Source organism: Lynx rufus, unplaced genomic scaffold (genome assembly GCF_022079265.1).
Source record: "Lynx rufus isolate CCGP_SWC_20201006 ecotype Redwood Valley unplaced genomic scaffold, mLynRuf1.p SCAF_23, whole genome shotgun sequence".
Lineage (NCBI taxonomy): Eukaryota > Metazoa > Chordata > Mammalia > Carnivora > Felidae > Lynx > Lynx rufus.
The window spans coordinates 1,722,475-1,748,699 of record NW_025814838.1 but is presented as its reverse complement, the minus strand read 5'-3'; the positions used below and the strand labels follow the sequence as shown (position 1 = coordinate 1,748,699).

General features: G+C 46.8%; 1 protein-coding gene and 1 long non-coding RNA gene across 2 annotated transcripts; one reads left to right on the top strand and one right to left on the bottom strand.

Annotated features, from left to right (window-relative positions):
• The first annotated feature begins 170 nt into the window (after positions 1 to 170).
• LOC124517949 (uncharacterized) lies at positions 171 to 25,757 on the top strand. Its single transcript, XR_006963598.1, has 4 exons — positions 171 to 308; positions 22,527 to 22,647; positions 24,787 to 24,941; positions 25,060 to 25,757. It is a non-coding gene; the product is annotated as an uncharacterized LOC124517949 (long non-coding RNA).
• Positions 12,624 to 14,117, bottom strand: LOC124517948 (zymogen granule membrane protein 16-like). Its single transcript, XM_047087712.1, has 3 exons — positions 14,063 to 14,117; positions 13,746 to 13,878; positions 12,624 to 13,066 (listed from the first exon to the last, which is right to left on the bottom strand). The coding sequence occupies exons 1-3, from the start codon at positions 14,115 to 14,117 to the stop codon at positions 12,763 to 12,765; spliced, it is 492 nt and encodes a 163-aa protein (XP_046943668.1). The 3' UTR covers positions 12,624 to 12,762.
• Positions 25,758 to 26,225: the final 468 nt, after the last annotated feature.

Sequence of the window (26,225 nt, the reverse complement as noted above, 5' to 3'; positions counted from 1 at the left end):
CGGTGCCCCGCCCCCCGTCCTGGCCTCCACCAATCACGGCTACTCGCTACCGGAAGCCCCTGCCGGCGGTTCGCAACCATCCCGCCCTCTAGGGCTCGCTTCAGGGTCCTGCAAGAAAAAGTTTCCCCTGGCGGAGGACGCATGCGCGCAGGATGGCCACCCAGCCGTGGACGCCCCGGCGCGCGTCTTGGCTTGAACTCTGGCGCCCGAGGCTTGGGCGGCGGTGGCGGTCGGAGGAGCTGCTGGGCGCCGCTGGGCACTGGACTCTCTGTACCTTCTGGCTTTCGGATTTCGAGTCGTAGATTTGCGTAAGTCCAGACTTTTCACCTCGTGTTTCCCCCTCAACCACGAATTTTGGTACTAATCAAGCAGTGATCGAAGGCACTTAATCGATTTACTCCCAGATTTCCCTGAATTGAATACAATTTTAGCTGTTTTAGTGGCAGAAGAGGTGATTATATGAAAAAGGGAGACGTGCGTGGAAACGGGTTATTCAAAGCGAGTTTCACTTTCAGCAGTTTCTTGCTTCAGCTTGTTTCGCGTTCCGTGGGTTCGTGGGTTTGTGGGTTCTCGGACTGGAACTCAGTGCCAGTCCACGGTACTTTACCGTCTGGTCACTTCTGTAGGTCTGGCCTGCGCTGTCTGGTTTGTAGACAGTCGCGTTACACTCCCCCTCTTGCTAAGCCCACATCACCATGCAGATATCAGGTGACATGTCTCCTCTTATGTCAAATCTGAGCGGAGGGGGGCTGGTCTCGGATGTTCCTTGCTTTGTAACTCAATATATCGGAGTGAGCCTTAAAGGCACGTTCAGTCTGTTACTTAGTCAGCTTCATCCACGGTCCCAGTGTCCTAGGCGTTCAGCCATCTGTGAAGTCCTTAACCAGGAATGAATGGAAGCTTAACCAGGGATGAATGTCCCATCTTTGAGCTCCTGATAGAGCCCTGGGTTAGACATGTCTAGACTATTAAACAAAACAAGTGTTAGACCAGCGGGTCTCAAATTTTTTGGCATTGGAATCCTTTACATTGTTAAAAAAAAAATGAGGCCTCAGGGACACCTGGCTGGCTCTGTAGGTAGGTAGAGCCTGCGACTCTTGATCTTGGAGTTGTAAATAACAGCCCCAGGGTGGGTGTAGCGATTACTTAAAAGTTAATTTAAGGGACGCCTGGGTGGCTCAGTCGGTTGAGCGTCTGACTTCCGCTCAGGTCAGGATCTCACGGTTCCTGAATTCCAGCCCCACATCGGGCTCTGTAGTGACAGCTCAGAGCCTGGAGCCTGCTTCAGATTTGGTGTTCCCCTCTCTCTCCGCCCCACCCCTGCTTGTGCTCTGTCTCTCTCTGTCTTTCAAACATGAATAAATGTAAAAATAATTTAAAAATGTTTAAAAAAATTGAGGCCCAAGAGATCTTTTGTTTATATGGGTTGTGTCTTCATACTTATTGTATTAGAAATTAAAACGGGTGCCTGGGTGGCTCCGCTCTGGTGGTTAAACTCCCAACTGTTGGTTTCAGCTCACCTCACGATCTCAGGGTTAGTGAGTTTGAGCCCGGAATGGGTGCTAACAGTGTGGAGCCTGCTTGGGATTCTCTCACTCCCCTCCCACCTCTCTCTCTCTCTCTCTCTCTCTCTCTCTCTGCCCTTACCCCTCTTGCTCTCTCTATCAAAATAAATAAACTTTACAAAAAAGAAAACAAATTTTAAATGTTTATTAATGCACTTAAAAATTGCAGTAACAAATCCATAGAGACAGAGTAGATCAGAAGTTGGTGAAGTGTTGGTGAATTAGGATTATTGCTATTAGTTGGGTATAGAGTTTCTTTCTGGGTGATAGAAATGTTCTAGAATTAGTGTGATAGTTGTACAGCATGGTGAATATACTAAAAACCACTGAAGTATACACTTAAAAATGATAAGTGAATTGTACCTCCATTTAAAAATCTTCCCCCAAAATTACAATAACAAACCTATTACACAGAATATAAATAACATTTTACTTTTAAAGATAGTTTTTAAATGTCCATAAGATTTACCATTTAAAGTTTATTTATTTTGAGAGTGAGTGAGTGGGGAGGAGCAGAGAGAGAGTCCTAAGCAGGCTCTGCTCACAGGGCTTGAACTCATGAACTATGAGATCATGACCTGAGCCGAAACCGAGAGTCGGATGCTTAACCAACTGAGCCACCCAAGTGCGCCCCAAAAATAAATTTGGAAATTTTTTCCAAAGCAAAACAATAGTGAGAAGAGTGGCATTGTTTTACGTTTTTGTTTTTTTTGTTGTTGTTGTTGTTTACAAATATGTCTGGCTTAAGAGAAAATAGCTGTATTCTCATACCTGCTTCTGCATTCCGTATGTTGTGATATCAGTACATCATATAGCTTCTTGAGAACTGTAAGGATGCAAGGAGAAAAGTCAAATGGCATCTTAGTTTTATTATGAAAATGGTTTTGGCCTTGTGGACACTCCCTCCCCCTCCCCCCCCCCCCCACCTCGGCCGAGACACTTTCAGAATCTCCTAGACTACCCTTGGGAAACTATGGACTTACACCATTGACAGTTTGGTCTCCCCCCACACTTCAGAAAAGGCTCTTCAGGTTTTCACATTTGTTGCCAGTCCCCAGAAATTTGGTAAGATACCTGCCGGAAGTAGTGGAAAGAGCATAGGTCAGGGAGTCAGGACTTCCTAGGTTGAATAAATAGCTTAGGGACAGGGCTTTGTATCAGACCACCCAGGGTAGGGGTTTAGCCTCTCTGTGCCTCCATTTCCTGAGGTGGTAAAAGGGATTAATGGTTGAATCTGCCTCCTAGGGTTTTAAGGATGTGCATTTGCCTGGTGGAAATTAGGTTCTGAAATACCTGACAGGTGAAGAGAAAGAAGCGGTGGATTTTTTTTTTTTTTTTTTTTTTAAATTTCCAGATGAGACCCTTGGGAAGCAAAGCAGAACAGAGGAAAGTCATGAGTTTACGCCATAACAACAGGAAGGTGACTAGTTAGTGAGGAAGACGGTTCTGTCCTTTAAGCCTGGGAAGATGTAAATGAGGATCATCTGGGGTGAGAGACACAGCAGCAGTGATGAAGAAGGGAATTGGCGCTGGAAAAGACCAGATCTGGGGGGCCAGGTGGGGAAGGACTCCTGGGAGAGATAACAGAGCACACGGGTGGCCAGGAAGCCTTGCCAGTCTGCCAGGTGGACATCCTTTTCCTTCATGTCATAGACTCTGTATAAGAGCTATGGGGGTGGGGGAGTGGGGGGAGGTTCCTAAAAGGAACCGCAGGTCCTTTACTGAAGGCACGGAGGTGGGCTCTGAAGGGCTGCTGTGCATGGGCAAGCGTGACCTGCTCACTGCAGAGGACGCCTCGAGAAGACAAAACGGAGTGGCACATTCATATTTACAGCATGGGGCGCCTGGCTGCTCAGACTCTCGAGTTCAGCCCAGCTCATGATCCCAGGTTCGTGGGAGCGAGCCCTGCTTCAGGCTAGGCGCTGAGCATGGAGCCTGCTTAAGGTTCTGTCTGTCCCTCTGCCCTTCTCCCTAGAGCACACGCGTGCTAAATAAATAAATAAATAAATAAATAAATAAATAAATAAGATCTTGTAATCCCTAGAGCAAGGATTCTTAAAATGTAGTCTGGGGACCCCTGGCCTCTACAGAGTTAAAGCAATTTTCATGATACTAAAGATGTTATTTGCCTTTTCACTCATTCTCTCAGGGGCGTACAGTGAGGTTTTCCAAGTGCTCCATGCTGTCTAATATATAACAACAGTTTGAATGCAGAACAGGCTAAACTAGGCTGTGGTGAAAAAGTCAGAAGAGTGGTTGCCTTTTGGGAGTTGAGGGCAAGAAGTGACTGGGAAAGGCCCAGAAGGAATATTTTGGGCGGTGATGGTGACATCTTGATGATGGTATCTTGATGGAGTAGTTTGGGTTCCACAGGCATATATATTTGTCAGAACTCATGTGCAGAAGCATGGCATGGTTTTCTTTCTTTTTTTTATGTTAATTTATTTTTTATTTATTTATTTATTTATTTATTTATTTTTAACGTTTATTTTTGAGACAGAGAGAGACAGAGCATGAATGGGGGAGGGTCAGAGAGAGGGAGACACAGAATCCGAAACAGGCTCCAGGCTCTGAGCTGTCAGCACAGAGCCTGACGCGGGGCTCGAACCCACAGACCGCGAGATCATGACCTGAGCCGAAGTCAGCCGCTTAACCGACTGAGCCACCCAGGCGCCCCTATGTTAATTTATTTTTGAGAGAGACAGAGACAGAGCACAAGATGGGTAGGAGCAGAGAGAGAGGGAGAAACAGAATCTGAAGCAGGCTCCAGGCTCTGAGCTGTCAGCGCAGAGCCCAACTCGGGTCCTGAACTCACGATCCGTGAGATCATGACCTGAGCCGAAGTCGGAAGCTCAACCAACTGAACCACCCAGACGCCCCATCATGGCGTGGTTTTCTAACTGTAGGATCTTCAGACTGGAAAATCTTGTCCAAGACTTTGTTTCTAAGACGTTTGAAAATCAGACATGTGGAAAATGCCCACATTTCAATGTCAGAAAGACCTGGGTTCGATCCTAACTCTGCTCTATGTTATGTTCGTGACTTTGGACAAGTAACAGCATTTAGCAGAGTGCTTGACACATAGGCACCTAATGAATATTTGTAATATGACTGAATGAAGCCATGTAATTTTCCAGAGCTCTACTTTGTACTGACTCCAAGAAATCTCACTTTCATTTGCTCCACCAAGATTTGGAGGGTTTCTGGGTGAGTTTCCTTTAATGGCAAACCGAAGCAGAGAAAAAACCAAACATGCTTTTGTTTGGGTTTGCTTGGTTATCACCTACTGGGGAATAAGCAGGGGGTTAAGGCTGGAGGGGGAGGAGACACAACAGGCCTTGGACATCTGCTGTTGTAACTCTTAAGCCACCTACAGACGTAACTGATTTCTGTCTTGGTGACTTCATCTGAAAAATGAGACCATGCTTACTACCTTCCGATAGGATTGTTGTCATAAATAAATGAAGTACTTTTTGCAGAGTGCCTGAAGTCACAATGGATGCAAAATAAATGTAAGTCCCTCTTCCGTTTTTCGTCTCTCTGTACTATTTTGCTTGAAATAACCACACCCCAAAACATGTATGACTGCTAATATAGACTTCCTACCAGAAGTGATCCTTAAACGTTCTCTCATATGTGCTGTGTTAGTAATCGATCTATATTTGCTCTCCTTCCCCATCACGTTACACGTGACAGCGCCAAGGATCACATCGTGTCATTGGCTGGACTTGAATTTATTGGGCTCAAAACTTTCTTGAAACCCACGAACTGTAGTCCAAGGGGAGTCTTCTCTTTCTTGGATAGTTGGGTTGTTTTGTGGGTGGTGATTGTTTAGGGATTTGACCTTAGCTGTCTCCTGGGTGACTGCATCAGCTTGTGCATATTGGGGCTTCTCTATTCTTGGGACTGCTCAAGAGGCCTGGCCCTGCGTTTCCTTAAAATGGCTCTTTCATTGCTCCACTCTGCAGTGGGAGCTTGAGGACTCAGTACCAGCCACTGGGGGGTCCATGATGGTCCAAACCGGGAAGCAGTCATATCACCCAGTTAATTTGGTGACCTCCTGTAGGGAGGGTCAGGGTAGGGTGGGAAGGGTCTTTTTTTTTTTTCTTCTTCCTGACCTTTATACCTAACATGGGGCTGAAATTTACAACCCCAAGTTCAGGAATCCAGTGCTCTACCAACAGCCAGCCAGGCGCCCCTAGCCGGGGGTGGGCTCTTCTTTTTGAGAGATTGCCTTTCATCTCCAGTTGCCATCAGAGGAGCTGTGGGCTCTCTTTGTAGTTTGTGGGCCTTTGGGCCCTTCATTCCAGGCATGTTCCAGAGTATACCCTACTTGGAAAGGCCTCAGACGTGCCCCCATTCCAGGCCACCTCAGGCTATGTGCCTGGGACCTCCTTCCTACACATATCTCAGTTATCCCTATTTAACATTCAACCACCACACAGTGAGGCCAGTTATTTTCATGTAACAGTAAATTGTTAGATTTCTAGCATGTGTGAGCTGGATAGGTCATACAGAGCGTGTGACCCAGAGAAGCTCCTTTTACAAATGGGTAATTGAAACCCAGAGAGGTTAAGAGATTTGACTGAGGCCATGTAGCCGAGGGGAGGTAGGACTTAGGTTTCCCAAGTCCCTGTGCAATACTCTGTCAACCCCACTGTGACCTCTAATAGCTATTAGCTAAGTTCCCAGCATTCCTCAGTAATCTTTTTATCTGACTTTGGTCAGCAAACTCCTTCATTCCCTGCCATTGTCCTGATTCCCCACCCCAGCCCTCCTAGGTTTTCTCAGGTGCAACAGGTAGTTTGTGTCAGTTTGGCTAGGCTGTGGTAGAGTGTTAAGTCAAAAGCAGTCTAGGTGTTGCTGTGAAGAGGCTTAGTAGGTGTGGTTACCATCTACAATCATTTGACTTTAAGTGACGATCCTGGGTAAGCTGGGTGGGCATCATCTAGGCAGTTCAAAGGCTTAAAAGCAAAACTGATACTACATGGTGTCACTTATGCGTGGAATCTAAAATCAAAAAGTTGAACACAGGGGCTCCTGGCTGACTCAGTCTGTAGAGCATGTGACTCTTGATCTCAGGGTCGTGCATCTGAGCCCAACCTTCAGGATAAAGATTACTTAAAAAAAAATGTATTTCTTAAAAAAAAAAAGTTGAACACGTAGAAACCGAGTAGAATGGTGGTCACCAGGAATTGGGAAGTATAGGAAATGGGGAAAGTTGGTAAAAGGGTACAGACATTCCACTGTGTAGCATGGTAACTATAGTTGATAATACTGTACTGTACGATTGCAGTTTGCTAAGAGAGTAGATCTTAAGCATTCTCACAAAATTTTGTTTTAATTTTTAAAAAATGTTTATTTATTTATTTATTTATTTATTTTTCAATGTTTATTTATTTTTGGGACAGAGAGAGACAGAGCATGAACGGGGGAGGGGCAGAGAGAGAGGGAGACACAGAATCGGAAACAGGCTCCAGGCTCTGAGCCATCAGCCCAGAGCCCGACGCGGGGCTCGAACTCCCGGACCGCGAGATCGTGACCTGGCTGAAGTCGGGCGCTTAACCGACTGCGCCACCCAGGCGCCCCAAAAATGTTTATTTATTTTGAGAGAGAGAGAGAGCATGCAAGCAGGAGAGGGGCAAAGAGAGAGATGGAGAGAGAGAGAGAGCATGCAAGCAGGAGAGGGGCAAAGAGAGAGATGGAGAGAGAGAGAATCATAAGCAGGCTCTGCACTGTCAGTGTAGAGCCCGATGTGGGGCTTGATCCCATGAACTGTGAGATCTTGACCTGAGCCAAGATCAAGAGTAGATACCCCACCAACTGAGCCACCCACGTGCCCCCCCCCAGTTTTTTTATTTTTTAATTTTTTGTTATTATTTTAAGTAGGCTTCACATCCAGCATGGAGCCCAAATGTGAGGCTTGAAGTCACAACCCTGAGATCAAGACCTGATCTGAGATCAAGAATCAGATGCTTAACTGACTGAGCCACCCAGGCGTCCCCCCCCCCAAATTTTTTTTAAGTAAGGGTTACTATTTGGATGCCAGGGTGGCTCAGTCAGTTGAGCATCTGACTCTTGATTTCGGCTCAGGTCATGATCCCAGGGTCATGGGATCGAGCCCTGCGTTCAGGGTCTGTGCCGAGCATGGAGTCTGCTTAAGCTTCACTCTCTCTCCTGCCCCTTTCCCTAGCTCACGTGCGCTTTCTCTCTCTCTCTAAAAAAGTTAAAATAAGTAATATAAAACAGTAACAATTGATAAAGTAAATAAGATATAGGGATATAATATACAGTATAGGGAATATCGTTAATAATATTGTAACAACGTTATATGGTGACAAATGGTGATCATTTCATAATGTATATAAATATTGAATCACTGTGTTGTATACCTGAAACTAATACAATATTGTATGTCAATTATTCTTCCATAAAAAAAATTTTTTTAAGCTAACTCTGAGGTGATGGATGTGTTAATGAACTTGATTATGGGAGTTCTTTCACAAGGTATCAAATCATCACGTCGTACACCTTAAACATTACAATTTTATTTGTCATTTATACTTCAATAAAACTGGAAAAAGAATTTCTAAAGAAAATTAAGTTACTACGAGTGTAAATTTTGATGATAAATTAATTTACAAGGAAGAAAAGCAAAACTGGGGTTTCCCTTAGGAAGAGTAAATTCCGCCTCTGGACTGCAGCACCCACTCCTGCCCAGGAGTTTCCAGACTGTCGGCCTGCCTTACAGACGTCACACTGGCCTCACCCGCCTCCACGGTTGAGGAGCCGATCCCTTGCAGTAAATCTCTTCATGTATAGGGGCACCTGGCTGGTTCAGTCACTAGAGCAGGCAACTCTTGATCTTGGGGTGGTGAGTTCAAGCTCCACACTGGGGGTAGAGATGACTTAAAAATAAAATCTTAAGGGCACCTGGGTGGCTCAGTCGTTAAGTGTACAACTTCTGCTCAGGTCATGATCTCGCGGTTCATGAGTTCAAGCCCCAAGTCCCGCTCTGTGCTGACAGCTCAGAGCCTGCAGCCTGATATGGATTCTGTCTCCCTTTTTCTGCCCCACCCCTTTCAAAATAAATAAGTGTTAAAAATGTAAATAAATAAATAAAAATAAAATCTTAAAGGGGCACCTGGGTGGCTCAGTTGGTTAAGCGTCCGACTTCAGCTCAGGTCATGATGTTGCGGTTCACAAGTTCAAGCCCTGAGTGGGCTCTGTGCTGACAGCTGGAGCCTGCTTCAGATTCTGTCTTTCTCTCTCTCTTTCTCTCTCTCTCTCTCTCTGTCTCTCTCTCCCCCTCCTCCTCTTGTGCTCTTTCTCCTTCTCTCACAAAAATAAAGCATTTAAATAAATAAAAACATAAAAAAAAAAAACCTCTTTATGTATATATGTATGTATGTCTCCTGCTGGCTTTCCTCTGGAAGAATGTGACTCATACAACAGGCAGGTTTACTTATGCAACCGAACAAGTCAAGGTTGGGTATTAATTCCCTCAAGGTTTGCTCCATACCCACTCCCTCTACAAACTAACCTGTACCTTCACTCATCTTCATTTTCTTCTTTCTTAAGGTTTCCTGCCCCAACAGCTACGTAAAACATCCCCCCAATCTCCTGCGAGACCTTGTTCCATCAGTTCCCTCCTCTTTCCTGAATCCTCGGCCTCTTCCTCCCTCTGACTCCTTCTTCGTCATATAAACATGCTCACGTCTCCCCTGTCTAGGAAAAAAACCCAATCTCTCTTTCCTTACATCCCCCATAACTGTGACTAGCCTATTTTCTGGCTTTCTGGAGCCAGACATCTTGGAATATTCAAGTCTTGCTGCCTGTATTTCCTCATTTCTCATTCATTCCTTAGCCAACTGCAGCCTGGTTTCAGCTTCCCCCAATCCCCCAAAGCTCTTTCGGGATTATTCGTGACGGTCTGATTGCCAAAGGCAAAGAATCTCAAGTCCGTCTTTTTCTTGGTTAGGTGGCAATAACCGCTCCATGAAATTTCTCTCTTGCCCCTGAGTGTGTTCCCTCCCCGGCCCCTCCTGTCTCTTTTCTCTAACCAATTCCTCTTTGGTATTCTCCAATCCTCTGACGCCAGCCTTCTTCTCATTTATATGCCCACAGTTTTCCCACGTGACTTCTTCCACATATCCATCACTGGAAGTCCATTGTCTCTGTGCTTGTGACTCCTGAATCTAAGGCTTACCTGAAAGCTGTATCCAAGCCTTTATTGCTAAATAGTCCTCTGCGTAATGTTGGGTCTCCATCAGGATGTGCCACAGATATGTCAAAATGCAACAGGTCTTGGGGCAGCTGTCTGGCTCAGTCAGTTAAGCGTCTGACTCTTGATTTCGGCTCAGGTCATGATCTCAGGTTTGTGAGATCGAGCCTTGCATAAAGCTCTGCACTAGTGGCACAGACCCTGGTTGGGTCTCTCTCTCTCTCTGTCTCTTGCTTACCCGCTGCTGCACTCTCTTGCTCTCTTTCTCTCTCTTCCTCCCTCTCAAAATAAATAAGTATTATTTAAAAATGCAACAGGTCCAAAAGCTAATTTCTTCTCCTGTAGTCCTCATCTTAGAAAGAATCTCTCTCTTCCCAGTTGCCCATACTAGACATGATAGTTCTTCTAGACTCTCCTCTTTGACTCACCTTCATGGGTTCTTTTATCAAGTTCTTCTGAGTCTCCCCTCCCCCTCGAATCTCTCAAATTCCTCCCTCTCTTTTTTCCCTCACATCACTGCCTTTGTTCAGACATCCATCATTTCTGATCTAGACCTAGTCTCTTAACTATTATCTCATCCTGCTTCACCGTCAATCCATTTTCCCCACTTATACAAGGAAAGATGATTTTCGTATAAATCTTACCAATCCCCTGGACGAAATCTTGGTTCATTGGCTTCTTGTAGCCCATAAAATAAAGTTTCAACAGTTTAGCATGACATGCATGGTCCCTGCCTTTCCATGAGGCTTCATCTTTACCCAGTAGAACTTTGCATTTTAACTGTGCAATTGTCATTTTAATGTGTTCATATTTCTGCATAGGCTGTGGCCTGAGCCCAGTACTGTGCCCCTATCACACACGCACATAGGTACGCTCACACACACACACACACACACACACATACACGCCCCTTCCTTCACCAAGTCTTCCCTTTGAGTAGAGGAAAAGAAACAATTCTTCAGTGGTCTTTGTATTCCCAAGCATCTAGCAGAGAGCATTTGATAAACGTATGATTAGCTCAATTTAGCAATTTTAGAACTTTATAAGGAAAGGAAAATTTTCTTTAAATAAAATCTTTTACAAAAGCCTTATACGCCAACTACACAAAAGCCGGGAATCCCATGACTTTGTCCTCTTCTACGGCAGCTGCCTGTCAGGTGCCAGCGACTTCACTGGCCCAGGGTGAGACCCGCTGGTGCAAAGCTGATCCTGAAGTTGACCAGGTATCTGATGTGTCAGATTCAGCCGCACAAGGGAACGAAGTCCTGACACGTGCTACCACGTGGATGAACCTTGAAAATACGCTAAATGGGAGAAGCCAGACACAAAAGACCACACTACTGGACGATTCCATCTACATGAAATGCCCAGAACAGGGAAATCCATAGAGACAGAAAGTAGATGGGTGGTTACGAGGGGCTGGGGGAGAGGAATGGGGAGCGACTGCTTAATGGGGATGGGATTTCTTTCTGAGCTGATGACGAAATTCTGGCATTAGTGGTGATGGTTGCACAATCTGTGGATACTAAAAACGACGGAAATGGCACACTTTAAAAGGTCGAATACTGGGGCACCCGGATGGCTCAGTCAGTTAAGTGGCTGACTCTGGATTTCAGCTCAGGTTATGATCTCACAGTTTGTGAGATCGAGCCCTGCTTTGGGCTCCACACTGAGTGTGGAGGCTGCTTGGGATTCTCTCTCTCTCTCTCTCTCTCTCTCTCTCTCTCTCTCTCTCTCTTTCCCTCCCTCTCTCTATCCCTCTGCCGCTCATGCTCTCTCTCAAATAAACTTAAATAACTAAATAAATGGGTGAATTTTATGTACTTTATATCTCAAAACAAATTACTCTGACATGATACTCCATCCCATGGAATTCTTTGAGAGAAATAAAGGAATTGTTCTAAAAACTCTCTAGGCATGAGTTTGTTTCTGTAATGTTAGTATTTCTTTCTAAAACTACATGTACATAATTGTTATCTTTGTCTAATTGGGAAGAAATGTGCCTCTGGCATTCACCATAATGTGAATAAATCTATGGGGAGCAATGAGTGACTTCCTTCATCCCCAACCACCACCACCAAAAGGCAAAAACAAAACACTGTGGTAATTTTAGGACTGGGCACTAGAATCCCAAGAATTATTTCCAAAGTGACTCTGTATCCTTGCTGAATCTATCCAACCACTCTGTGGCTTTCCCTGAATGGTAACCAACCCCCGACGTTCACGGAAACCCACCATGGACATCTATCCCTCTTGGAATGCCCTTTTTTTGAGGATGGAATTGGCAGAATAGAAGCTGTTGAGGAGGTGGCAGCTTCCTAGGGAAAGAAGCCCAATTCTGAGCGAGCTAAGCTAATCAGAGAGCATCAGTGCTTATGGGCAAAGGTGGGGAGGGACTAGGCTGGAGTAAGAGACAGAGTTCTCGACACAAACTTAGGCCAAGCTTCGGGAGACAGGTGGATTCTGGGAAAGCACGAAGGACAGTGGCCCAGGCCGCCCAGAGACAGCAAGTGGGTTAATGCCAAGAGAGCCAGGTGACAGCCTTTTGGTGGGGAAACACTATCTCAAGGGGAGACAAGGCCTAGAGACTGGGACATCTGGGGTTTGGGGAGGAAACTAGGCTGCACCCTTAGGTTTAACTCCAGTTTGGGTAAACAGTCTCAGGAGCTATCCTTGAAAAAAAGAGTTGGAGCAATCCAGAATCTTATCTCTTCTCCATAAACCAGGAAGAAAAGCCTAAGACTTTTACACCTCTCTCTCTCCCTCCCACTCTTCACCAGAAAGACGTCTATAGATAGCCAGAAAGGAGATTCACACATCCACAGCCAGAGTCAGGAGGCGGGTCCCAGCTGCACACACCCACATACACACCAGCGTCAGCTATGTCCTTTTATTATTATTTTTATTGAACCCTGTAGGTGGGGTAGTGGTAAGGCTGTTCTCACAGCCGGCTGCAGCGGTTCAGCAACTGGTTCAATACCTGCGGTAGAAGTCCCAGTGCAGGCCGATGGCATTGATGAGGGTGCTAGCGCGACCACTAATGAATCGTAGTACGGTGTTGTGGTACAAGGGGACAGCACTGAAACTCCTGCCTATGTCTGTCCCAAAAGGCAGGTACCGGCCCTTGTTAGTCACAAAGACCAGCTTCCTCAGGTAGTAGTCGTACTTGCCAGACACCTGGATCACTGACTCCCCGGGGTGCAGGAAAATCTCCTCCAGGTCTCCCTGGGTGCCACCCACATAGTCGCTCCACACCTTGCCATAGCGCACCTGGAGGCTAGGGGCGGGGGGGGGGGCGAGAGGGAGGGAAGACTGAGCAGGGTGATTGGAATTCAGGACCTCTTGGCCTACAAGCTGAGAGACCTGCAAACTGGTGGCAGAGATGACAGGTCCTCTGCCAGTCCCAAGGTGTGTGAGGGATGAGGGAGCCCTTGAGGTCCCACTGTGAACTTCAACTCCTTTTGCCGACAGATAGGCTCAGAGAGGAAAAGTAACTTGGCCGGAGCCCCCCCAGACAGTGGTAGAGCTTCACTTTGAAATCTAGGTCCCGGCTGTGCCCCCAACCCCTACGTGAAAGAAGCAGATGGGCCTTTCTGGATGGTTTTCATGAGGGAAGAGACTCTGTTGCCCCAGGATCAGAAGGATACATGTTTTGGGAAGAGGTGTCATCCAAGATGGAGGATGCCCAAGGGGATCTACACCTCAGGTGGGGCCAAAGTAGCCAGCTTCCCAGCGCCTCAGCGGCTGTGCTACAGATTTGCCCAAGACGTGCACGCTGGGGGCTGTAGGGCTGTAGCAGCACCGGCCTCAGACCCCAGCCTCCTGATACCTTTCACATCCCAAGTTGTCCCTGGGACTTGTTGACTGAAACAGATGTGACCCAACGTGACTGAGAACTTTCCGGTGTGGTAGGATCGGAGAAGACCCCCAAACCACAGACACACAAAGAATCTTACCCTATGATGTAGTTGTTGTCGATGCGGACCCGGATGGCAGTGATGGGGCCCTCCAGCTGGTAACCAGAATGGGAGAATCGCTCGCCTCCATCGCCTCCATACTCTCCATTGTAGGAGGAGGACCTAGCCTGAACTGGAGGGGACAGTAGGCGTCAGAAGGAGAGATCGCAAGAGCTCCAGTCCCTCCTCACCACTCCTACACCTCCCACAACTCGACGCCCACCACCCCAAGCCAGCCCCTGCAAGCCTTGGCCACTGGCAGAGCAGGAAGCTACCTTCCCATGACGTTAATACTGGGCTCCTGGCCTCTCACTTACTGGCATTGGCCGAGGCTGATGCGCAGACAAGGGCAAGAAGAGCAATGGTCAACATTCTGGGGCTGGAGGGGAAAGAAAGGAGAACGTCAAGGTTCATTCACCCTGTTTCCTTTGGACTTCATTTACCCAGGCTTCCCTGGGTTAGACTTCCAGTTGAGACTCAGCCCTCTTTGTCCCTCAACTCAGACCTAACTGACCCAGTCTTGGGCTCAGAAAGGATTGCCCCTAGTCTCTAGTCCTGCTCCTGGCAGGTACGGTGTCCTTAACCCTTCTGTCCTCCCTGGTCTCGAGGTAGTCGACCCCCTTGTTCCATCCTGAGTCAGAAGATCAGTCCTAAGCCTCTGTCTTGACCAACCCGTGTAAGTCCTGGTCCCTCCTGGCACAAAGCAGGAAAAGAGTTTCAAAGAAGTGGAGGCCATCTCCAAACCATAGAGATGGTTGAGTTTACCAAACCAGGATTCTGAGCGAAACCTAACTGCAACCTGCCTGTGATACATGGGCCCGGCTTGGGGGACCTCCGGGGCAGAGTTTAAATTCCTAGCTTTAGCTGGGTCTCAAATCAGAAGGAAAGGAGCATTTTAGGGGTGCGTCTCTGTGTCACCCAGGCAGTGAGGGTGATTATAGACGAGACTGTGCCAATACCAGCATCGGAACAGTTGAGAAACTGCACAACGAGTTTGGACCACAGCTCAAGATACCAGATTCCAGATGCCTGGTCTATTTGTCATAATTCTTTCTCCACTAACACAAATCTGGCTGTATCGATACCCCGAGCATCCCAGGTGTCTCCCGTCCTTCCTCTGAGACCCAGATACTTTGCACCTCCCTCAGATGCCCCAGGTAGCTGCCACACAGGTCTCCCCTGCCGCTCACTCCAGGCAGGCTGCTGTCCACCGCTGCTTGAATTCCCCCGTAACTCAAATCCAGCCATCCCTTTCACCCCTTAGCCCAGGCCTCTGTCACCCCTCACCTGGCAGTTCCAGGTGCAAAGTAATCACCTGGAAACTTCCAGATCTTTTATACCAGGTCCAAGCCCTCTGCCTGCTCTTTATCGTGTGAACTTCACCACCTGAGCAAACATGATCACCCTCTTAGGGTCAGTTGTCAGTCAGGGTCTGGAATACCATATCCTGCCTCTCCCCCCAAGAGTTTCATGTGGCAGGGTGGGGTCCACTCTGGGCCAAGGCCCAGATCTCAGGATGGGCAGAATAAACTTGAGAAAAGGTCACCAACCCAAGGGCCAGCAGCTTTTGGTGGGCAAAGGAGCTAAGTGCTTCTGGATGTAGTCTAAGGTTGTCACCCCCCTATTTGGGTGTTCTGCAGGTGCTCCTACCTGCAATCTGTCATCTTTCAGGAGAAACCTTGTCCTCACTGTCCTGCATTTGAAATCTAGATTCTCCTGGGAAGGGATGATACACCCAACGCTCTGTACTTAGGAGTGTCTACTATTTTCCAGACAATTTTTTTCCTTCTCATCCCGGTTATTTTATATGAAAAAAACAAATTCAAACATAGGAAATATTTAAAGAATTATACAGTGAACACTCATATACACACCACATAGATTCTACCATGGTTAATACTTTGCTGTACTTGCCTTTTTCTGCCCCCCCCCATCTATCCATCCTCAATATGCCAGACTGTTTACAAAACTTTTCTGAGAAGGGTAACGTGTTGCTGCTGGTGGACAACGAACACCTGTCGTCTCCCACCTGGGAGACAGGCAGTCAGGCAATAGGCATGTGAGACGCTGAGGAAGTAACGGTACATGGTTCCTCCCTTGAGGGAAGTTCTGGTCTCAAGGCCCTTGGGGCTCCTGGGAGCCATGACTGAATCTTCTGGGGGATAAAGCCCACACGGGGCAACAGCTCCTTCCCATAGGCCTTAGATTCGTGTCATAGATTTCTTCTCTTCCGAGGCCCTTCTGTTCCACCGGAGTCTCTAGACGGACTCCTGAGTCCTACTTCCTGACCCCTTTAGGACTGGCTCTTTGACCCTCTGAGTCAGCGGGCCCTCCCAAGCAGAGAGATGGATGGAGCCCAGGGAAGAGCTGGAGTCATTAGCCTTGGTGATTAATGACTAGTAGCTGGACACATAGAGTGTCCACCCTTCGTAGACCATCTAGGACTGAGGACTCCTCCCAGGAAAGCCAGGGAGCTTCAACCTAAGGAGCCAGAAATAGGACAGGGCTCTTGGCCTGGAGATTCTGAGAGTAAAGATGGCAGCCAGAGTTGTATTGTTTGATCTCTCTGCTTCAAGTTCAAAACAAGCATGTCCTGGTGAGATAACTTCTCCCTCATTCCAGCTGTTTTGTTCTGTCTCTCTTGTCCTCTCTGGTTTTCTTTCTTTCCTACTTCTCTCTTTCCGTTTGTCTTGATCTTTCCCCATCATCTCCTGCTCTAAGGATTGTTCTTTGTATTCACCGTCTCCATCCCTTTTTCCTTCTGCCTCTTCTCTTTGTCTCTTCTCCTCCAAGCTCTCTCTCTAACTCTTTCCTCTGTCTCCTCTCACTATTGTCTGTCTTTCCTCTTCCTTATGAGGAGTATATCCCACAGGATGGAACCAAACACTGGATATCAAAGATGGCAGCTCAGGGGCATCCAGGTGGCTAAGTTGGTTAAGAATTGGACCAATCGTGATCTCACCACTTGTGGGTTCGAGAGCTGCATCGGGCTCTGTGCTGATGGCTCAGAGCCTGGAGCCTTCTTCAGATTCTGTTTCCCCCCCGCCCCTCCCCCACTCATTCTCTCTCCCTCTCTATCTCTCTCTCTCTCTCTAAAACATAAATAAAACATTAAGAAAAAAAAGATGGTAGCCCACAGAGGTCTGCAGTGAATGCCTTAGGAGAATACCCTCATATTTCCATACATGACACATCTGGGACCCTCAGGAGGAGACCACCACACTTGTCATAGGTTCACTCTGATGCACCGGCCCCACCTATGCAGAGAGTCAGAGTCTCCCCGATGCCCATAGACTGGTCCCTGGTTCCCCCCAGCAGGCCCTCCATCCCCTCTCCAGAGTGTAAAGAGAGGACTTTATTCCAGTGGGAGGGGTCTCAGGGCTCATTGCCTGTGGGTCCCAGAGACCAGCTAGACCACTGGGCAGCTAATGTTGGTATGCCATCAGGTCCAGTTCCATTGCTCCCGTTTGAACTTGTCACATTTTGCCCATGTGTCCCCTGGGGGCCGACCTTCCCCAGTCCTACAGGCAGTGAAGGTCATCCCTGCCCAGTCCCAAGGCTGCGAAGTCCAAAACCTCCCCAAGCTTTCTGCTATGGCAGGGCAGCTGACACTCATTCTCTCGCTGTCTTCTCTGCCCCTTGGCAAAGCGACTCACTCAGCACATTTATGCAGCATCTGCATGTTGGAGGAACCGTCCTAGATGCTGGACAGACAGTCACAGAGGAAGTCAAATCGTAGTGCTGGAGCTTTCGCTGCAGGGTGGGGGTCGGACAATTGAACAACTCGTTCCCATGGGCCAGGCCAGGAGGAAAAGAGGCAGAGTGAACGAGGAGAAGGGCTGGGAAAGCTGTTCCTCTGCCTGGGAGGCCCCCTCTCCTCGGGTAACATTTGTGAAGACCTCACCGAAGTGATGGAGACACTACAGACGTTTGGGAGAAGACTGGACCTGGTGAGGGAACGAGTACGCAAACCCTGAGCAGGAAGTGTGCGGAACAGTGTGCGGGGAGGGCAGGGTGGCTGCTGGGAAGTGTGGCTGCCAGCGGGAGGGGAGGTGTGGGCAGCAGCCGGCGGGCAGGTAGTACAGGGCCTGGGAGGCTGTGGTCAGGAGTTTGGATTCCTCCTGAAGGGGAGCCACCGAGTGGTTTTGTTCCGCTTTTAAAAGTGGAGAATGGACAGGGTGGGGAATGAGGGTGTGTGGAGGGGAAGGGGGAGGGGGAGCCCACCTCAGGAGGCAGGAACAGTGTGAGCTCTCATACCCCCCAACCCTTGTCTCAAGGGGCCCCTGCTCAGAGCACTATTTCCTCTCTCAGACAAAGCCTCTTAAATCCTGGTGCACATTCACACCCCAGGGGGGAGAATCTGCCCCTTGACTCCCATCACTGATTTTTCAAAATGTACTTCCAAATGATAGCAGATCTGTTTCCTGTTAAGAAAAAAAAATTCTCTGTCTCCTCATTTACGCCTTGGGTAGATGGTGGTTTCATTTGAACAAAGGGTTTTACCACAAAAGCAAATGTGAACAGTGCTTTTCTGTTCACCCTTCATGGTTCCCGTGAAGAAAGTAAAGTCTTGAGAGAGAAGTGACCTCACTAAGCTGCAGAGAGGGTCCCTCCACTCCCTGCTGTAGAGGCCACTTGTAGGCAAACAGGCTTGGGTGACAGGAGGTAGAAAAGGGCCACAGCGATGGGATGCAAGCTGGTGCAGCCACTCCGGAAAAAGTATGGAGGCTCCTCAAAAAATTAAAAATAGAACTACCCTACGACCCAGCAACTGCACTACTAGGTGTTTACCCAACGGATACAGGAGTGCTGTTTCCAAGGGACACTTGCAGCCCGATGTTTATAGCAGCACCATCGACAATAGCCAAAGTATGGAAAGAGCCCAAATGTCCATCGATGGATGAATGGATAAAGATGTATATATATATATACACAACGGAGTATCACTCGGCAATCAAAAAAGAATGAAATCTTGCCATTTGCAGCTACGTGGATGGAACTGGAGGGTATTATGCTAAGCGAAATTAGAGAAAGACAAAAATCATATGACTTCACTCATACGAGGATATTAAGATACAAAACAGATGAACATAAGGGAAGGGAAGCAAAAATAATATAAAAACAGGGAGGCGGACAAAACAGAAGAGACTCTTTAACATGGAGAACAAGCAGAGGGTACTGGTGGGGTTGTGGGAGGGGGAATGGGCTACATGGGTAAGGGGCACTAAGGAATCTACTCCTGAAATCATTGTTGCACCATAGGCTAAATAATTTGGGTGTAAATTTAAGAACATAAAATTAAAAAAATAATAAAGTAAAAAAAAATCTTTAAAAAAAAAAAAAAAGAAAAGGGCCACGGCGAACCCCTGGCTGAATACAGACAGGCCCATGGGTCGGGGGCACCTCCATGCATCAATTATAGGCTCTAACTGACCAATGGGCTGCTTACAACCAGGCACAGTCACCACCAAAGGGGAGAATTCCATACATCCCCATAAGTCCTCACCTTCCCCCTTCCGAAATAGTCCCCCATCCCCCACACTGCCTCTTCTCAGACAGCCTCTCCTCTGCAACCTTGCTGTGTATTCCATAAGCTTCTATCTCCATTGTTCTGCTCAGGTGAATTCTTTCACGGCCCAAGCCACCAGCCTCCACCAGGTGGTCACTGCGCATTTGGGGGCCCCCATCTGATCGGGACACCACACCTTGCCTCCTGTCCCTCGTAACCCACATGCCAGTCCCTACACTAGCCAGCTGTTTGCTCCTGCCACTCTGGCTGCCTAAATGTTCTCCTGTCCTGCTCACCTGCCCATCTTCTACCCTTAAGACATTCAGCCGCTACCCCCCCCCTACCCCGTGCACGCACCACCCCCTGCACTCCTCCCTAGGGCTTCTATCATAGGGGTCTCCCTCCAGCCCCTCCACTTCAGACAGAATTCCTTTTTCTGGCCTCCAACTGTGTTTGCTACCTCCCCAGCTCAGCTCTGATTACCCCGCGCTGTAATTTATCTGTGTACACAGAAGCCTTCTCCACCAAACCCCAAGCCCATTCTAAGGCGGAAGGCCTGTCTTGTCCAACTCTGAATTCCAGGCTCCCGCTTCCCATCTGGCACATTACAGGTGCCCCATAAATGACTGTCACATGCCTTGTCTGCGGTGAGAATTCCATTAAACACTCCTCCTTTGTCTTTTCAGGCCAGTGTCTCTCTTCTGGCAGGCTTGAATTTGGGTTTTCTTGTTTCTTATTTCTGAACCTTCTGGTGAAACCCTGTTCGGTAGCATACTGTACCTAAAGACAGAATTGTGGGTTGAGGTCCTCCATTCCAACACTCATTAGCCATGTGAATTTTAAAAAGTCACTAGGGTGCCTGGGTGGCTTGGTTGGTTAAGCATCTGTTTTCGATTCAGGTCATAATCTCACAGTTCGAGCCCCATGTCGGGCTCTGTGCTGACAGCTCGGAGCCTGGAGCCTGCTTCGGATTCTGTGTCTCCCTCTCTCTTTCTCTGCCCCTCCCTCACTTGTGTGGGCTCTCTCTCCCAAACTCTCATAAATACATAAATAAGCACTAAAAACTAAAAAGTCACTATTTCTTAGAGCCTGTATTTCTGCATTTGGAACGTGAGAAGCAAATGGTCTCGAGATCAACCAAAATCCTCAAGGACAGAGTTCTTCAGACTGTGGGTCTTAACTCACTAGTGGACCATGAAATCACTTTAACAGCTCAAAAACAACGTATTTTTTTAAGTTTATTTTCTTTAGTAAGCTCTCTAGCCAACGTGGGGCTCGAACCCACAAGCCCTACAACAAGAGTCTCATGCTTTCCCAGCTGAGCCACCCAGGTGCCCCCAAACCAACATATTTTAGAATGAAATAGAGAAAGTAAGAGCATCGCATGTAACAAGGCTAAATACTGTTTCCTGAGATAGCGTTTCAGTCAAATACTCTATCCTACGCGTAACTGGCTCACAATATAAAATGTTCTTGTCTATTGTGACCTGCTCTTAAAAAAAAAATCCTTGAGAAAAATAAACTCTATCTCTATCAAAGGGTACGATTTTTTATATGTCAACACAGTTCAAACCTGCCAGGCCAGAAGTGGGTTGGGACACCTTTAGGGTAATAATTAGAGCAGCTCCTGAGACCCAGACTCAGGTATGGAAGAATATGTTGATAATCTTTTTATTTTATTTTATTTTTTGACATGGAATTGACACGTAACATTATATTAGTTTCAGGGATTACCACATGCTGATTCGACATATGTATATATTGCAAAATGCGTTAATCATTCCTTAAAGTCAGAAACCTATAGCAACCTGCCAAGAATTCATGCATAGAATGGTGCCTTAGTAAGAGACATGTCTTTAATTTTTTTTTAATGTTTATTCATTTTTGAGAGAGAGAGACAGAGGGTGAGCGGGGACGGGGAGGGGCAGAGAGAGAGAGAATCCAAAGCAGGCTCCAGGCTCTGAGCAGTCAGCACAGAGCCCGATGTCATGACCAAAGTCGGACGCTTAACCGACTGAGCCACCCAGGAACCCCAGCAGGAGACATGTCGTAAAGCTTGGTTCGTGCCCTGCCTCCATGATCCTCGAACTTCAGTTTGTTCATCTGCGATAGGAGATAATGAGTCTAACCAATTTGTGTCAAGCCCCTGACACAGCTCTGGCACACATAATACTGAGTAAACATTTATTTTTTTCTCTCTTCAATTCTCAAAAAATATGGTCTTTCTTTTTCATTTCTTTCAGATAAGGTTGCTGAGGGAGCATGGGCTTTCTTTCTCGTTTGCAGTTAGCTTTATTTTTATGGTTTAGCTTAGTTCAGATCCTGGAGAGCTTTGTAAATGCATCATACAACTTGACACAAGAATTTTTTTAATGTTTATTTCTTTATTTTTGAGAGAGAGAGAGAGAGAACGAGTGGAGGAGGGGCAGAAAGAGAGGGTTCAACAGAATCCAAAGCACGCTCCAGGCTCTGAGCTGTGAGCACAGAGCCCAATGTGGAGCTGGAACCCATGAACTGTGAGATCATGACCTGAGCCGACGTCAGCCGCTTAACCAGCTGAGCCACCTGGGTGCCTTGGGAACCTAGTTTTAATTTCTGTTTATTGAGCTATGATTACATGGTAGCTTTTTTTTAGCCTTTGTGTGTGGTTGTTGGCTTTTTTTGAGATCTGATTGTTAAGTAATCTCTACATCCTACATGGGGCTCAACCTCACAACCCGGAGATCAGAGTCACATGCTGTACAGACTGAGCCAGCCAGGTGCCCCTAACCTCTTTCTTTTTTGCCTCAGCCTCCACATCTCTTACCGAAAGGCTTGATCAATTGTAATGCAACTGCAAAAGTTGCTTTGTTTATTTTTTCCTTTGTTTCCTCTATTTGTTTTCCTCCTCACAAAGAGCATTCTCCAGAACATAACACAATATAACATCAAATATTGATATAACAATATCAAATGGGAATGAGGTGAGGTCATTCCACCAGGACACGGTCATTCTTGCTTTGTGTCAGGAACAATTCAGCTGGAAGTATGAGCTGATTTCGTTTCCTTCATATATGACTGAGGCTCCAACAGTCACCTGCTCTTGCACTTGGCACGTTCTACAAGCGCAGGAAGACAGACTCGGGGTGGAGTGTTAGAGAAGCGCACAGACGGGGCAGGACTCAGAAGCTGGGTCCCTGGGGAAAGTTATTTCACTTCTCTCTGCTTCTGTTCTCATCTGAAAACACACACATACACAAACAAAAAGGCAATAATTTTGCCTACCTCCTCAGGTTGCTGTGGTTGTGATGTACTTAACAAAAGTAAAGTTCCAGAACACTGCCTGATGCAAGGCGAGCTCTGAGGAAGTTCTTCTGTTTCTCATCGTCTAAGGAGAGGCTCCATCCTGGCCAGGTATGTTGTGGAGGAGATAAAGCTTAACATTTTCTTGAGACCACCCATCTCCACCAGAATCAGACTAAAAACCTTCGTACGGGCAGGCCCATTTCGTGTAGGAATTGGGAAAAGATGTGGCAGCCCCTGGGCCCTCCTTTCTCCTGGGAACATCTGGTGGGCGGCCATGTATCACAGAGTGTGGGGTCAGATGCTGGCTACAGAAAGCCTCAGTATAGAATGGACCTCAGTGACTTTCCAAGTGGCATCATGGCAGAGAAAAGGGACCCATGTGCCATTCACAAGTGGCCATGTGGGAAGTTGCCCCTACACATACTTAGCTTCCTTGAGATCGTTCTGGTCCCCTTACCTTCTTTTTATTCTTATTCGTTTTTTATTTTATTTATTTATTTTGAGAGAGAGAGAGAGGGAAAACAAGTGGGGAGGGGCAGAGAGAGAGAATTGCTAGCAGTCTTCACACTGTCAGTGAGGAGCCCGATGCGGGGCTCAAACTCACGAACTGTGAGATCACGACCTGAGCCAAAGTCAGACGCTCAAGCGACTAAGCCACCCAGGTACCCCAGGTCCCTTTATCTTCTGATGGGGCCTGTGAGCTTTGGCTGCAGAGAACTGTTAAGGTATACAAGTGGCTAGATTGGACAGGGACGATCTAAGCACAAGTGAAGGAAGGCATCCCAAGCAGGCTCCACTTGTTGGCACAAAGCCCAATACGGGGCTCATGAACCATGAGATCATGACCTGAGCCAAAATCAAGAGTCGGATGCCTAACCAACTGAGCCACCCAGGCACCCTCCAAAAATGTTAAGCTATTTTTTTAAGTGATAAGAGATAGTTAAGAATCAAAACATCCCATTTTGATTCTAGATCATGTCGGATCTTCCTGGTTTTAATAATGTTTACCCTTCTATTGTTTTGTTTAAATTTTAAATTAAAATTTTATTTTAGTAGGTTCCACACCCAGCATGAGGCTTGAACTCACAACCCTGAGATTAAGAGTCACAGGCTCTACTGACTGAGCCAGCCAGATGCCCTTAGTGTTTTTTTTTTTTTTTGAGGAATGACTAATTAAAACGGAACATACATAATATTCAGATTTTACTTATTTATTAATTTATTTAGACGTAACATTTTTTATTGTTGTAAATACATGTAACAAAATTTATTATATTAACCTTTTTTAAAACTTTATATATATATTTTGAGAGAGTTTGTGCACGGGCAAGCAAGCAATTGGGGGAGGGGAGAGAGGGAGGAAGGCAGAGAATCTCAAGTAAGCCCCACCCTCAGTGGGGAGCAGGACTTGGGGCTTGAACCCCCAAAACAGGAGATCATAACCTGAGCCGAATCAAGAGTCAGAAACTCAACTGACTGAGCCACCAAGGCACTCTTCTTTTTTTTTTTTTTAAGATTTTATTTTATTTATTTGTTAATTTTTTTGGAGAATTTTGTAATGTTTATTTACTTCTTTTTTTTTAAATTTTTTTTTTTAACGTTTATTTATTTTTGGGACAGAGAGAGACAGAGCATGAATGGGGGAGGGGCAGAGAGAGAGGGAGACACAGAATCGGAAACAGGCTCCAGGCTCCGAGCCATCAGCCCAGAGCCTGACGCGGGGCTCGAACTCCCGGACCGCGAGATCGTGACCTGGCTGAAGTCGGACGCTTAACCGACTGCGCCACCCAGGCGCCCCTGTAATGTTTATTTACTTCTGAGAGACAGAGAGAAACAGAGCACAAGCAGGGGAGTGGTAGAGAGAGAGGGAGACACAGAATCTGAAGCAGGCTCCATGCTCCAAGCTGTCAGCACAGAGCCCAACATGGGGCTCAAACCTATGAACAATATCATGATTTGAGCCGAAGTCAGACACTTAACCACCCAAGTCAGAGCCACCCAGGTGCCCCGAGCTCTTTTAAACAAACCTGAATACGTGCCCAGGAAGTCTCCTGAAGTGGGTATGGAGGATCCCTCCTTGCCTTGGCCTTTGGTGGTGTGAGTTGTGGCAGCCTGCTCCCAAATGGTCTTAAACTAGGGTTTCCTCACCTTCACAGTATTGACATCTGACCCAGGTAATGCTTGGTGGGGGAGACTTTCCTGCCTGCTGTAGGATATTTCGCAGCCTCTCTGGTCTCTATTCACTAGGTACCATTAGTAACCCCATAGATGTTACAACCAAAGATGTCTCCACACATCGCCAAGTGTCACCTCTGTGAGGTCAAGCCCCGCGTTGGACTCCATCCTTGGCATGAAGGCTACTTATGTTAAAAAAGAAAAAAGAAAAAGCTAATCAAAGGAAGGTATGAGACGAAAAGTTTAAAAATCTCTCAGGATGTAGAACAAAATGACAACAAAATGGAAAGTATGAAAGAAAAGTTAAGAGATGGAGGGCCAATGTATTCCATATTAATCTAACAGGAGTTCCAGAGAGCACCAAGAAAATGGAGGAGAGGAGATAATCAAAGATTCTATTTGACTGAGAAAAAAACATTTCAAGCAGAGAAAACAGGTCTGTAAAGTGGCTCTCACCTGGCTGCACCCTGGATCACCTGGGAGCTCTTAGAAACACACACACCAAGATCCCTGCTTCTCCTCAAGGTGGAGTCACAGGGACCAGTTTTACCTTCCCGCCAGAAACCACCACCACCACTGCAACAAAACCAGACAAAACACACGATACAACGGTTTTCAAAACAGTGGACACCAAGCAATGAAAGGCAGTAACATGCCTCGCAATCCCAGAGAGAAAGGAAAACAAGTGAGACTTGTCCTTTGAGGACACCAGGGCGAGAGCCATCTCTGCAGGCAGCTGTGCTCAGGGCCTTTTCACACCAGCCCGACTAGCAATGTGACAAAGTGGAGGGCAGAGTGTTCAGGAAGGGTTTCACTTAGTAGTGGGGAATAATCAGCCCTAAGCTGAGCACTACTATGCACCTGCCTAACAAATCACACAGATTACCAAAGTATCTGGCACTCGGCAAGGTAAAACTCACAACGCTGGCCAGTCAGCCACAGATGATGCATGACGCAGAATGAGGAGAATCATCAATCAATTGAAACCAACCCAGCACTGATACAAACGCTAGAGGGAGCAGAAAAGGACATTAAACAGCTACTATAATGGTATTCCATATGTTTTTAAAAAGTTAAATAGAGACATGGACATATAAGAAAGAAATGAAAATTCCAATGTCAGGAATGCTTGGCTGGCTCAGTTGGTAGAGCACGCAACTCTTGCTCTCGGGGTTGTGAGTTTGAGCCCCACGTTGGGTGTCGAGATTACTTAAAAAAGTAAAATCTTAAAAAAATACAGAAAATTACAGTGTCAGAGATGAAAACTACACTGAATGGAATCAACAGTAGATTCGACATTGCAGAAGAAAAGATTAGTGAAGCTGAAGGCATAGCCACAGAAATTATCCAAATGAAACACACAGAGAAAGGAAGTTTTTGTTTTGTTTTGTTGTTTTTAATTACATCCGAAGACTTCAGGAGTAGATACCTTAATGACCCTTACCCATTTAGCCCATGTCCCCTCCCACCACCCTTCCAGTAACCCTCTGTTCTCCATATTTAAGAGTCTC